The following is a 14,476-nucleotide window of genomic DNA, read 5'->3' on the forward strand; positions in this document are numbered from 1 at the left end:
CCAAAAGGAAAAGGAGACAAAAAGTCTCTAAATACAGAGAATAAAATGGTGGTTGCTAAAGAGGAGGGGATGGTGGGATGAGTGAAATGGATACAGGGGATTCTGAGTACAATTATCTCGATGAGTACCGAGTCATGTATAGAATTGTTGAATCATGTTGTACACCTGAATCTAACATAAAACTGTGTTAATTACACATAATTAAAAAATAAGATACACAGATGACAAAGAAGCACATGAAAAAAACGCTTAGTATCGGGGTGTCTGGCTGGGTTAGTCAGTAGAGCATGAGACTCTTATCTCGGGGTCCTGAGTTCAAGCCCCATGTTGGGTGTAGAGATTACTTACATAAATAAACTTAAAAACATTGAAAATTGAAAAATGCTTAGTATCATCAATCATTAGGAAAATGAATATAAAATTACAGTAAGAATATCAATATCTAGAAATCGCTTGCATTTCTATGCAGTAGCAGTGAATGCTAGTTCAGAGCATTTAGAATATCCAGAATGAAATGAAGAAAGCAACTCCACTTAAAATAATATTGAAAAGAGTAAATATGTGGGAATAAATGTAAGAAAAAGAGCAAGACTTGTATGTTGAAAACTGCAAAACATCACTGAAAGAAATTAAAATAAATTTAAAAACCATTCTTTGTGGGGAAATTGAGAAGGGTCTACGTGGGTGCCACTTTGAACCGAGTTTCCAACACGCTGTGGCTTCTGCTAGCTCCCTCCCTCGCTGTCTCCCGTGCTTACTCAGAGAAAGGTGCCATGTTGTGAGCTTCCGGATAGAGATGTCCATGGAGGGAGGAACGGATACCATCAGTCAACAGTTGGCGGGGACAGAGGCCTGCCAGCTGCCAGGCTGTTTGTGCCCTTAGAGGCTGTGATGATGATGGCCCCAGATGACACCTGACTGCAGGGTGTGGGAGGCCTGAGACAGGGCACGTGCTAAGTCACACCACGACTCCTGACCTGCAGAAACAGCGGCACAATGAAGTCTGTTGTTTTATGCCATGAAGCCGTAAGGCAGTTCACTGTGTGGCGACAGATAACTGGGAGTTACTGACATCAGTGTCAGTGTAAAACAGTCATTCACTTAATGTTCAAGCCCCTCCTGTTGGTAGTTCAGCAGTTACTTACTGTATACGATGCTAATCCCAGAGCATCCACAGGAGGGGCGGGAATATTCAGGAGACTTTTTCAAGAACAGAAGAGCTGGTGGGCACCATTTCTCTCGTCCATATAGCAGCCTACACACGCCGACCCAGTGGGAATGAGTGAGAACACTCTCCACCTAGCCTGCTGGTAACATGTACCTCCCACACGCTCTCCCATGTCTATACTGCAGCCAACCTGCCCTCAGCATGAGCCATCCAAAGCATCATCACGGGCCCGTGGGCCCGCAGCGCTGCCAAGGGACTCCTGCCCAGGGGAGAAGGGAAGATAACCGCACACACCAGCTGGACTGCAGCCCCAGTGGTGGGCTGGGGGCAGGCATCTGGTCTAACTGCAGGCACCGCCCACCAGTGAAACCCCAGGGGACAACAGTGGGAAAGTGCCCTGCAGTTCGGTGCTACCACAGCTCTGGAAAACATCCGGTCTGACCCAAAAATGAAAAAGACCAGTCCAAAATACACATGCACGCTTCTATTCAACGTGTCACTATTTACGATAACCAAGATATGGAAGGAACCTACCTGCCCATCGATAGATGAATGGATGAGGAAGACAGCACACGCACGCACGTGCACACGCACTAGACGATTACTCGTCTTGGAAAAGAACGAATCTATATGGGACACTATGCGTGAACCTAAAGGCTGTTATACGACGTGAAGTAAGTCAGAGAAGGACACCTGTATGATTTGACCTCTATGTGGAATCGGAAGACAGACCCATAAATACAGAGAATAAACAGATGGTTGCCAGAGGAGGGGGGGATTAAAAGTTGCAGTCTTACAGTTAAAAATAAGACATGGTGAAGATAGCTCGTCTCCTCCACACCGCTCATTCACATGGCTGGCAGGTCAGCGCTTGGCGGAGAACTGGAAGCTTCCGTCCATCTCCACAGGGGCCTCTGCAGAAACTGGGCTTCACATTATGGTGGATGGATTCCAAGATCACAAGTCTCAAAGGATAGGAAATAGAAGCAACCGATTTCCTACAGCCTGGTCCTGGAAACTGGTCCAGCATCACTGCTGCTGTGTTCATGGGACCCATGTTGAAGGAGAGGAGTGCACACTTCAGGTCTTGGTGGGAGAAGCACTGGACACTTTGGGGTCATGTTTTAAAATCCCCGCACCTGTCTTAGTTCAGAGCACCGTTGGGGCACTTTTCTGCTGTATTCCGAGGAAGGCTTACTGTACACATCTTAAGTGATTAAACCAGATACTTTCTAAGGTTCTTTTACACTCTGAGTTCCCATTATCTTATAATTTTTGTTTTCTATGTATTGTTGACATATTCCACAGTGTCGTTTCCCTACTATATAGTCTGACAGTGTTTTGGGTTATGAAATTGATGTTTTCTCCTTACTCCTGTACTTTAGAAGTTTGAATATTTTTATAATGCTTGGGAAATCCAGCAGACCCTCACAGAAAAGGTGTAATATGATGATGAATGTGAACGTAAAGAATATTGTGAAGTAAAGAAGTATGTATTAATAGAGAATACCAGTTAATAGAAGGTCAGGTATTTAAAAGATATATTTTTTAAGAATGGTTTTATTTACTTATTTGAGTACTTTTTAAATTTCTTCTCTTTTTCTCAGATAGTTCAATGTGATGAAATTGGTGATGAAATTTCCATTATACTTCTCTATTTTGAGTTTGAAGAAATTCTGGAGGAACAAAGCCTTTTTTTTCTTTAATCTTTACTACTTACAAAATGAACTTGTCAATTTTAATTTGATTTCTTTCTGTACTAAATACTGTTTTAAGAAAACACGGTTTGCTACTTTGTGTATACCAGCTTATGGTTCTTTATTGTTTCAAGAATTTTACTCCGACAAATCTTATTTTATTTATTTTATTTTAAGTTTCTTTTAAAATTCTAGTTAGTTAACATGGTAAAAATTGGTTTCGGGTGTAGAATTTAATGATTCATCACTTACACACAACACCCAGGGCTCATCACAACCAGTGCCTTTCCCATCACCCATCTAGCCCACCCCTTCCTTCACCTCCTCCATCAACCCTCGGTTAGTTCTCTATAGTTAAGCATCTCTTACGGTTTGCTTCCCTCTTTTTTTCCCCTTCCCCTATGTTCATCTGTTTGTTTCTTGAATTCCACAGATGAGTGAAGTCAGATGGTATTTGTCTTTCTCTGATTTATTTCACTTAGCATTATACGTTCTAGTTCCATCTGTGTCGCTGCAAATGGCAAGATTTCATTCTTTTTAATGGCTGAGTCGTATTCACTGTGTGTGTGTGTGTGTGTGTGTGTGTGTGTGTGTACACACCCATCTTCTTTATCCATTCATATGCCGATGGACATTTAGAACTACCTTACCATCCAGCAAGTGTACTTCTAGGTATTTACCCAAAGGATACAGAAATACTGATTTGAAGGGGCACCTGCACCCCGATGGTTATAGCAGCATTATCAACAATAGCCAAATTATAACAAATCTCCTTTTAGAAAAACAGATTAATTCATTCTATCTCTGTCATTCATTTTTATTGTGATAAGATCAAAGAAAAACAGGTATATCTTAAGGAAATAAATTCATGATGCACATAATGTGGATTATGCCAAAATATTTTCCCCATCACCCTAATGTTAAAGGTCTTTTATGTGTAATAGTATATATGTAAACTTAATCTGGACCCTTTGTAAATTGCAGTGTCCTCTCGCATGGCAGAGCAAGTGGGAAGGCCCAGAAGATCCCTTACAGTACCTGAGAGGTCTTGTAGCTCGTGCCCTCGCAATACAGGTGAGAGTAAACCAGTTAGCGATGGAGTGTATGACCCCATGGTACAGACGTTGTTCGCGATGGCTGTGTTGCCGGTGACCAGTGAGAATGTGTGGTACCTAACGCATCGCATGTTCATTTCTCATGCTGTCATCGGTGTTCATAAAGCATTCTTTTAAAATGTTTGTTTTTGCTCACTGTGGCTCTTCATAACTTTTGAGAATTTAGAGAAGAATCTACACTTTTAATATATGTGGGCATATGGTTGGTAACTGACACTGATTCATAACTGTGACTAATTCACTTTAGAGCATGTCCCCCTCTCTCCGTAGGGAGCTGCTGCTTTCTCTTTTTTCTTTTTTCAAATCAAGTTTTTTCAGACCAGTCACGTACCTTGCAGGAAAACTGAATGGAATAAGGAATGATCTAGAGTGATTTTCTTAAAGAAATAGCAAATGGTACTGGTTCTTTGGTGCACGCAGTGTACCCCTTCCCCTGTGTGGTTTCTCGGCGTCTCGCTCCCTCCCCGCTCCGCTGCTGCACCTGCTTCACCAGCGGCCTTCTTGACCACGACTTCTGCGAGCATGAGTCCTCCTAGATGAAGCTCGCACCTGTCCACAGCTTCAGCCCTGTCATCAGCATGACTGCTCCACCTTTGAGCCCCTGGACACCTTTGAACTAGACTCTTTAGACTTTTCCTGCTTAGACTTCTCCCATCTGTCATCTGTCTCTTTCCTCAACCTGCCCGGCATACCCTGGACTCCATGGCACATAACTTGAACCGTCCCCTTCCCAGAGTCTGCTTTATCCTATCTCACATTCCCTGATGCCTCATCCTTCCTAGAAAGTGTTGCACTTGGGTCACTCTCTGTCCACACACAAGCTGCTGAGCTCTGCTGTGACACCAGACAGGGTCCAGTGCGGGAAGGGGCTGGCCCTGCCCCTGTGTGCCGCCATGGCCCTTTCAGCCGTGCACTGCTTTCCTGAAAACCGTTCTGTCACCGCCTCCCCTTTCCCTTAGCTGAACACCTTACGTTTTACTTCACAGAGAAAATTCAAGCTATGAAATGTGACCCTTCGAGAAGTCTGACCCTTGTCTCCCACCTACAAATTGTCTGAACCTGCCGTCATCATCTTTGTGCTAATACGAAAGAAGTTGACCTTCTGCTGGTGGAGGCTTATCTTTAGGCCCATGTACTTGACTTCAAGTGTTCTTAGCTCTGCAGATACTCCCTCCAGCACTCTTCCCTCCCTCTTCTCTTCATCTCTCCCTCCTTTCATGCTCTATTGTGCCAGTGTACAAATGAGACTCCTTTAAAGGGGCCGAGACCCGTCTGAACGTTTGTTTGGCTTCTAGTCTGACTAATCTCTTCCCTCTTTGACCTTGACTGTTCTTTGAGGACTCAGAGTGGCGTTTCTGGATCTGGACGTGTGTCTCATGACACCCTTTTTGGGTTCATCTAAATAGCTCTTCTAATTTTCCTAGATGTAAAATATGAGCTTTCAGTACATCACTTCATCTATTCCGACTGGTGTTTTTTTTTTTTTTTTTTTTTTTTTTTAAAGATTTTATTTATTTATTTGACAGAGAGAGACAGCCAGCGAGAGAGGGAACACAGCAGGGGGAGTGGGAGAGGAAGAAGCAGGCTCATAGCAGAGGAGCCTGATGTGGGACTCGATCCCGGTACGCCAGGATCACGCCCTGAGCTGAAGGCAGACGCTTTTAACGACTGCGCCACCCAGGCGCCCCCCGACTGGTGTTTTTTTTTAAATAATTTTTTATTATGTTACGTTAGTCACCAATACAGTACATCCCTAGTTTTTGATGTAGTGTTCCATGATTCATTACTTGTGTATAACACCCAGTGCTCCATGCAATACATGCCCTCCTTAAGACCCATCACCAGCCTATCCCATTCCCCCACCTCCCTCCCCTCTGAAGCCCTCAGTTTGTTTCCCAGAGTCGATAGTCTCTCGTGGTTCATTATCCCTTCTGTTTACCCCTCCCCCATTTCTTTTTCCGTTTCTTCTCCTACCAATCTTCCTACTTCTTATGTTCCATAAATGAGTGAAACCATATGATAATTGTCTTTCTCTGCTTGACTTATTTCACTTAGCATAATCTCCTCCAGTCCTGTCCATGTTGCAGCAAATGTTGAGAAATCGTTCTTTTTGATGGCTGAGTAATATTCCATTGTATATATGGACCACATCTTCCTAATCCAGTCGTCTGTTGAAGGGCATCTCGGCTCCTTCCACAATTTGGCTATTGTGGACAATGCTGCTATGAACATTGGGGTGCATATGGCCCTTCTCTTCACTACGTCTGTATCTTTGGGGTAAATACCCAGTAGTGCAATTGCTGGATCATAGGGTAGCTCAATTTTTAACTTTTTAAGGGACCTCCACACTGTTTTCCAAAGTGGCTGCACCAACTTGCATTCCCACCAACAGTATGAGAGGGATCCCCTTTCTCCACATCCTCTCCAACATTTGTTGTTTCCTGCCTTGTCAGTTTTTGCCATTTATTCCGACTGTTTAAATGATCTAATGAAGGACAGAAAGGGAAACATTTATAAGAACTGAGCTCATTCTGGAGATCAGGCATGCATGTGCTGTACATGAAATCTCGGAATATTTACAACACATGAGGTGGGTGTTATTTCCGTTTTTAAAGATGGGAAAAATAAAACCCCAATTTCAAGAGTAGTTAAACAGTTTACAGAAATTGTGTGGTAAATGAGAGAACTCACACTGAAGTCCCCTTTCTGTAAAAACACGCAAGTGTTTGATCATTCCACAAACTATCAGCAACATTTTATAAAGATTCTCACTCTTCCCCGTGAAACTTTTTACCTTGGCCTCTATCCTTACAGTCATCCCATGAAAGTCAGTGACAATTCTGTCTTTCCTATGACAGAGGCCGAAAGTCTTGGAATCCCTGTTAACTCCTTACCTCTCGTGTGCGTCCACCCTACCAGAAACGTGATCTTGCCTCTACCTTCAAAATATATCCAGACATACCACTTCACCTGCTACTACCTTGACTGATGTCATTAGTAATACGGCCGTCACCTAACTAGTACTGCTCCTACCCTTGTCCCCTCCCTGGCTGGTTCTCAACCAAGCAGTCTGAATGTTCTGGCTAAAGGATAAATCAGATTATATCACTCCTGTCTTGGAAATACCCTTGTGACTTCCTGCCTCATCCAGAGTCCCCAAATCCTTACATCAGCCGACAAGTGAAGGTCAGGCTTCCTCCCTCTCTGATTGCCTCCTCTTTTCCTCCTTTAGTTTGCTGCTATCCTTGCTGGCCTCCGGGCTGCTCAGTGAATGCTCCCCGCCAGGGGCTTTATTCTTGCTGCTTCCTCTGCCTGGGCTGCTGCCCCCAGACGCTGCACGGAGGTCATTTTCTGCCTTGGAGCTCTTTGCTCCAGCGTCACCTTCTCAGCGAGACTTCGTTGGCCATCCTGTTTCAGGTCGCAGCCCCCCTCCTCTCCTTCTTTATTTTTCTCCGGAGCCTATATCCGCAGCTAATATTCTATACATGTCACTGAATTAATTTTCTTTGTATTCCTCTACTAAATGGAAGCTCTGTAAGAGCACATTTTTGTCTGTTTATGGGCCTATCCAAGCATGTAGAACAGTGGCTTGCACAAGTAGGTTTTTCAGTATCCAATGAACAGATGAATGATTCAATCACTTTTAGGGTTATTCTCAAGCAAACTGACATAAACCTCTTTCACGTTTCCTAATCATCGTGATTTACCTCCCAATATGTATTCTGTAGCATCTGTGACATCCTTATGAGATTTAATTTCTATTTCTATTTAAATTTGCCCAATAGATGTTATAGTTTAATCTTTTACTCTACAATCTAACATTTGAAGATTTGTTTTATTTTCTCTTGAGATCCTAAATATTAAAAGTAATCTTATTATCTTTTTAATTTTTCATTTATTTTCTGAGGTATCTTACTTTATCTTGGAAGGTTCTGCAGTATTTTTTGCATTCCTAGAAGAATCTTTATTTTCCTAACTCCTTTTAGTAACTCTCACAGTCCTTAGTACGGTGATTTACACGTAGTAGGCACTCAGTAAAATCATGCATAGGAAGACCTATAAACAGAATGGAAAAAGCAGTCTGTATGAGGTCCAAAACCTCTAGCCTCCCTGTTTTTATATCCTATACTCAGAAAACGTATGTTATGGATCTTTTATATTCATATATATTCATATATATTCATTCATTACTTATTTATGGAGCTTCTGTTTTGTCCCACCACTGCTCTAAGTGCTGGAGATACACAGTAATGAGGAAATCATGAATTCCTACCAACAGGAATCTCTACATTTAGTGAAGGAAATAGATAATAAATAAATAGATAAATATTGGAATTTCATGAAAAAAATACATCTTGGCCCAAACCTGAGGTTGAAGATTAATATACAGTCGAGCTTTAAACTGTGTTGTTACTATCATAGAATGAACTTAGGGCACATAACTGAAATAGTACCCAGTAAAATACAGCTATTGCTATAGCAGTAGTATTATAAGATTTTAGGAGTTACATGTTGTACAGGGACAGTAATTTCTTTGCACTGTCAGCTAATAAATTCTGCCTATGGTCAACTGTCCTGCACATTTGGAATACTAAGTAGTAGTCTGTGGTCTATGATGATCTACAGTTTTATGGAAGCAATCCTATAAACCATGCTATTTGTACTGCTTGCAGAAGATAAATCTTGGTTCTAGAAATGTGACAATATAGAAATGTGACAAGATAACAAGGTCTTCCCAGAATTTTTATCTGCATCTTGCTTTTATCACGTGCATACCAATTTCGGCAGGGACTGGCGTGGCATAGTAAGAGGCTTTACCACGGAAACCATGTAGGGACCGTGTAAGCAGACACGCTAGGGTTCCTGCACAATCAGCAGGTGCTGGCAGACGAGCTGTGGTCCCTGCAGGAGACTGGCCATCTCAGGGTTCCGCTGGGGTCACACAGCCGCTCCCCCCCACCCCCGGCCGTCAGGGCATCGGCTTGTTAGTTAGGGAAGGACATGGCTACAGGGGGTCGTCTGTGTCTTGCAGCCTTGGCTTGGGCCACAGAAGGGCAGTGCAAGTGTCCTGGGGCCGGTGGACTCTGCCCCTGGTCTCATGCTTCCTGAGGGAAGGGCCCAGCCCCCAGACAGAGAGGAGCGGCCTGCACCAAGGGTGGTAGCAGCCCGCTGACTGCTGCGTCGTGTGTTTAGGGGTCTCTGTGGTCTCCCCTCTCCTAAGTGCTCGTTGTCACACCCCCTGTGTGCCTGCCCTGACTTCCTCTCTCCAGCCACTGCACATGCTCACATAGGCCATCTTCTCAGCAGCACCTGAGAGGAAAGGGGGCGGGGACACCGCAATGCAAATGATATTATAATGAGATCAGACAGCCCTGGGGCCCGTCTCCTGGTCAGCCCCGCTGAGCGCCAAGCTGCCTGAGGGTGGCTGGCTGGTCCCTGCGGTTTTCCCCTGCTCCGCGTGGCTACCTGCCACCTCTAAAAACGTGTCCGCGGTTTTCCTGCTGTAGCCGCGTCCTGAGCTCCTCGCGCTCACCTGCACACCCTCTGGAAGGACTCGGGGCCATGTGCTCATCTGCCTGTGGGTGCACCTGACGCTGGGCTAGACCCAGTGATGCTGCGGCTAACCCCTGTGTGCGTCCGGGGCAGACAGGCGAGCAAAGTCCTTCGCAGGAATACGTTTTCTAGGAAGAACCTTGAACATAAGAGCCTCACCTTAAGCAAATCTCGAAAAACTCCTTCCTTACTAAATGTCCTGAAGATGATTGCTAATCTGTATCTGTGATGTGTGAAGCTTTTTTTAACCTCCGTGGATTTTTAAAATCTCAAAAGTTTTTTCTAAATAAGTATTCTTTTAATGTCTATTGTTTTTGAAATTTTATAAGTGAAAAAATAAATACGTGCTAGATATAATTTTTTTTCTATCTTGTTTTTATGTTTGAATTGAAGATGACTCACATTAGATGTTTTGGTAAATGATACCAGATTTTTCCTCCCTGAGAAATTTTAAAATGGCAAAGTCCATAGCCATTGGTATTTTATCCTCTCAAGATAGAAGTAGTCCCGACTAGGACTTCCCCTTGAAGGAATTATGGTTAGAGAGAACTAACGAACCTAGAATTAAATTTTGTTCTTCAGTGTTGTTTTATTTCATGTTGCAAATGCACGTATGTCAGCTTTATAAAGATCTGGATTTCACCATAGCCAAATCGGTATATTATACTTTGTATTAGTTAAAATTTATTTATATTTTTTTTACTAAAATGCTTTCAACATTATTCCTTATACTTATCTAGCAATTTCATTTTCTCTCTTTTTTTAAAAATTTTTTTATTACATTATGTTAGTCACCATACAGTACATTACTCTCTAGTTTCTGATGTAAAGTTCGATGATTCATTAGTTGCGTACAACACCCAGTGCACCATGCAGTACGTGCCCTCCTTACTACCCATCACCAGCCTGTCCCATTCCCCCACCCCCTCCCCTCTGAAGCCCTCAGTTTGTTTCTCAGAGTCCGTAGACTTAAGAGGTGTATTATCAACCTGTTTTCTCTACTTACTGAACTGTAGAGTTCTTCATTTTTTCACATAATATGAACAATTGCACGGTCATTGTTTTAAAAAATTTTACTCTTGCAATAACAAGTACATATTTATCCTTTAGTCTAATAATTTCAACCTATAGAGCAGATAGGGGTTATTTTTACTCCAAGTGGCATATAAAATGCCCGTCTATATATGATCGTAAATCAACTAAATATAAATGTCAGGCCTGGTAGGAATTAATAACATTGTTACACTTACTAGATATGGTAGTAACATCTGTGCTTTACAAATATTGACGTCCTTCATTTCTGGGATGCCAGGACTTTTAAAAGCAGGCATCTATTTATTGGGCTTACCAGAAGGTGAAGGCAAACAATAGATCGTAGCCGTATTGAAGCTGAACTGAACTTTTTATCTAATTAATACTAGGATGCTATAAAGAAAATTGATGTCATTAAGGGAGCTAGAAAGTGAGTGGGTCGGAGAGGGTATCACTTTGGTATGATGGGCAGGTAAGACCTCTCTTAGGAGGTGGTATTTAAACAGAGACTTGAATGGAGTGAGAAAGCAAACCATGAACAACCAGAGAGGAAAGTCTCAGCAGGGGAACCAGCGCATGGAGAATCTGGGAGACGAATGGGCTTTGCTTCCTTATGGGATAAAACACAAAGGGAGGGTGTGTGGAGACGAGAGCTGGGGCAGCTGTGTGGCGGGCCGCGGGCTTCTCATTGTGGTTGCCGGGAGGCCTTCACAATATCTTCTTCAAATTTCAGTATTTTCAATGCATGTATCAAAAATACTTGATTTAACTGTTCATGGAGGCTCTTTAGTTATCAATAGAGAACTGTTTTATCCAGTTTTTCCCCTAAATTCATCTTTAAAGAATAACATTTGCCTTAATTTCAACCACTAATCAGCCAGGAACATTATTCATAAATGAAGTGACACTGAATTTTATGTTTATCAAATATTCCTCACACATGTAATTTCTATGTTTAGAAATTATTTATGGTCATTATTATCACATGTGACTAGAATATTTGTCATTAAAAATAATCTTACCAAGACATGATTATGGTAAAAAAATAAATTTTTTGATCTTTCTTCTTTCCCTTAAAACACTACGTTTAGGTGTCATCTCAGAACAAATCGAAGGGGCACCTGTGTGGCTCAGTCAGTTAAGCATCCACCTCTGGATTTTGGATTGAGTCATAATCTTGGGTTTGTGGGATCAGCCCCACATCAGGCTCCGTGTTGGGCGTGGAGCCTGCTTAAGATTCTCTCTCCCTTTCCCTCTGCCTGCCCCCCCACATGCGTGTGTGTGTGTGTCTCTCTCTCTCTCAAATAAAAAATGAAATCTTTAAAAAAATTAAAAACAAATTGAAGCTGTAATTTTGCTCATTGAATTCTATCTTGCTCAGCCTTGAATCCTAAAATTTTCTTGTACAGGATATGGCAATTTAAAGCTCACTTTTTCCCTAAATAATAAATTATTAAGTAGCATTTTACAAGCATACAAATTTTCAAAGTCTCCAACTAAAAACTGTCAGATTGGATAAAATAAAATTCAGATATGTTGGCTGTAGGGCATCAGGGCATTGCCCTTTAAATGTAAAGACACAAATAGATTAAAAGTAAAATGATGGAAAAGCTATACCACGGTAACACCTGTCAAAAAAAAACCCCAAAACAACAAAAACATGAGGCTGTCTTAAAACTGGGTAAAACGGGTTTCATAGCAAAGAATATAACAGGAGATAATGAAGCTTATTCAATAATGATAAAGTGATCAGATTGTCAAAAGACATAACAATGCTAAACATTCCACAGCTAACAGAGTTTCAAAGTCCATGAGACAGAAGCTGATAAAACTGCAGGAGAAACAGGTATATCCATAATTAAAGTTGGAGATTTCAAAACATCCCTCTCAATAATTGGATAAGTAGGCGAAGAATCAGTAAGGTTATCAAAGACTTGAAGAACTTTTAAGTAATGTACACGGAACGGTATTGCATCCAACAGCAGCAGAGCAGACAGTCTTTCCAAGTGCAGGCAGAACATTACCAAGGCAGATCACAGATCGACGTTTAGTAACCTAACAGTGTTTAAGCCACAAAGCTATTCTCCCTGGCCGTACCGTGGTTTGACAAGTTTATACAGTATGCTGTGTTCACCACAGCATGGTACTGTCTATCCCGTATCCTTACTGTGATATCATGGACTGTATTCCCTGTGCCCTGCCTTTTACTCCCGTGACTTACTCATTCCATCACTGGAAGCCTGTACCTCCCTCTCCCCTTCACCCATTTTGTCCAACCTACACCCCTACCCTCTAGCTTCTGTCAGTTCTGTGTATTTGTAGGTCTGATTCTGCTTTTTTTTTTTTTAATTCATGTGTTTATTTTCTTTAGATTTGACTTATGAGCAGAGTCTTATGGTATTTGACTTTCTCAGTCTGACTTATTTCATTTAGCATAATACCCTCTAGGTCCATCCATGTTGTCTCAAATGACAAAGACTCATCCTTTTTCTGGCTGTGTAATATTCCATTGTATGTGTATACATCTTATCCATTCATCGGTCAGTGGACACATAGGTTGTTATCCTGTCTTGGGTATTGTAAACAATGCTGCAGTAACACTGGGGTGCATGTGTCTTTTCAAATTATGGTTTCATTTTCTTCAGGTAAATAAATACCCAGTAGTAGAATTACTGGATCATATGGTATTTTTTTTTCCTTTCACCTTTTTTTTTTTTTTTTTTTTTTTTTTAAGAGAGCGAGCGCATGCCTGCAAGCAGGGTTGGGGCAGGGAGCAGGTGGAGGGAGAGGAGGAGAGAGAATCTTAAGCAGGCTCCACACTCAGCAGAGCCTAAGATCATGACCTGAGCCGAAATCAAGAGTCGGACACTTAACCAACTGAGCCACCCAGGTGCCCCTGGATCATATGGTTATTTCTATTTTTCATTTTTGGGGGGACCTCCATACTGATTTCCACAGTGGCTGCACCAGTTTGCATTCCCACCAACAGCGCACGAGTGTTCCTTCTTCTCCATATCCTCACCAACACTTTTTCTTTTCGTTTTGATTTACCCATTCTAACTGGTGTAAGGTGACATCTCATTGTGATTTTGATTTGTATTTCCCTGATAATGTGTGATGTTGAGCATCTTTTCATGTTTCTGTTGGCCATCTATAGGTCTTCTTTGGAAAAATGTGTATTCAGATCCTCTGACCATTTTTAATTGGATTATTTTTGTTTAACTGTATTAAGTTCTTTATATATTTTACATATCAGCCCCTTATCAAGTATATTATTTGCAAATATTGTTTACCATTCAGTAGGTGGACTTTTTGTTTTGTTGATGGTTTCCTTTGCTGTGCAGAAGCTTTTTACTTTGATGTAGTTCCTGTACTTTATTTTCGCTTTTGTTTTCCTTACCTCAGAAGACATATCTAGAAAATTGTTGCCATGGCGATGTCAGAGAAATTACTACCTGTGTTCTCTTGTAGGAGTTTCATGGCGTCAGGTCTCACATGTAGGTCTCTAATCCATTTTGAGTTTATTTTTGTGTATGGTTTTAGAAAGTGATTCAGTTTCATTCTTTTATATGTAGCTGTCCAGTTTCCCTAGCACCATTTATTGACAAGACTGTCTTTTCCCATTGTATATTGTTGTGATTGCCTAAAATATTTATTTGCCTTAAACCCTTTTTCCAAGAAAATGGTACATCAAAACAAAATAAAATGGCATCAGCTTATTAGTGTGTTTCATTTTATACTAATTGCTATGACATATAAGATACTTACAGTTCTGTTAATGTTATTTATTTTTATATATGTGGAAATATATTTCCAAATTTAGTTTCAGTACTTACTTTTATTTATATTTTATATATATAAAATTTATATACTATAACTTATATTTCTTTTTCTTTTTTAAAAGTCATTCT

The 14,476-nt window shown here is 41.4% G+C and overlaps 1 protein-coding gene across 2 annotated transcripts in view; it reads left to right on the forward strand.

The window, feature by feature from the left end:
* DYNC2H1 (dynein cytoplasmic 2 heavy chain 1) overlaps positions 1–14,476 on the forward strand; it is a 299,368-nt gene that overhangs the window by 248,131 nt on the left and 36,761 nt on the right. For both annotated transcript variants that reach the window (XM_026505886.4, XM_026505887.4), the window contains one exon: positions 3,850–3,939. In XM_026505886.4, the coding sequence (XP_026361671.2) occupies positions 3,850–3,939 (90 nt within the window). The remainder of the gene's footprint in view (positions 1–3,849; positions 3,940–14,476) is intronic.

Source organism: Ursus arctos, unplaced genomic scaffold (genome assembly GCF_023065955.2).
Source record: "Ursus arctos isolate Adak ecotype North America unplaced genomic scaffold, UrsArc2.0 scaffold_22, whole genome shotgun sequence".
NCBI lineage: Eukaryota > Metazoa > Chordata > Mammalia > Carnivora > Ursidae > Ursus > Ursus arctos.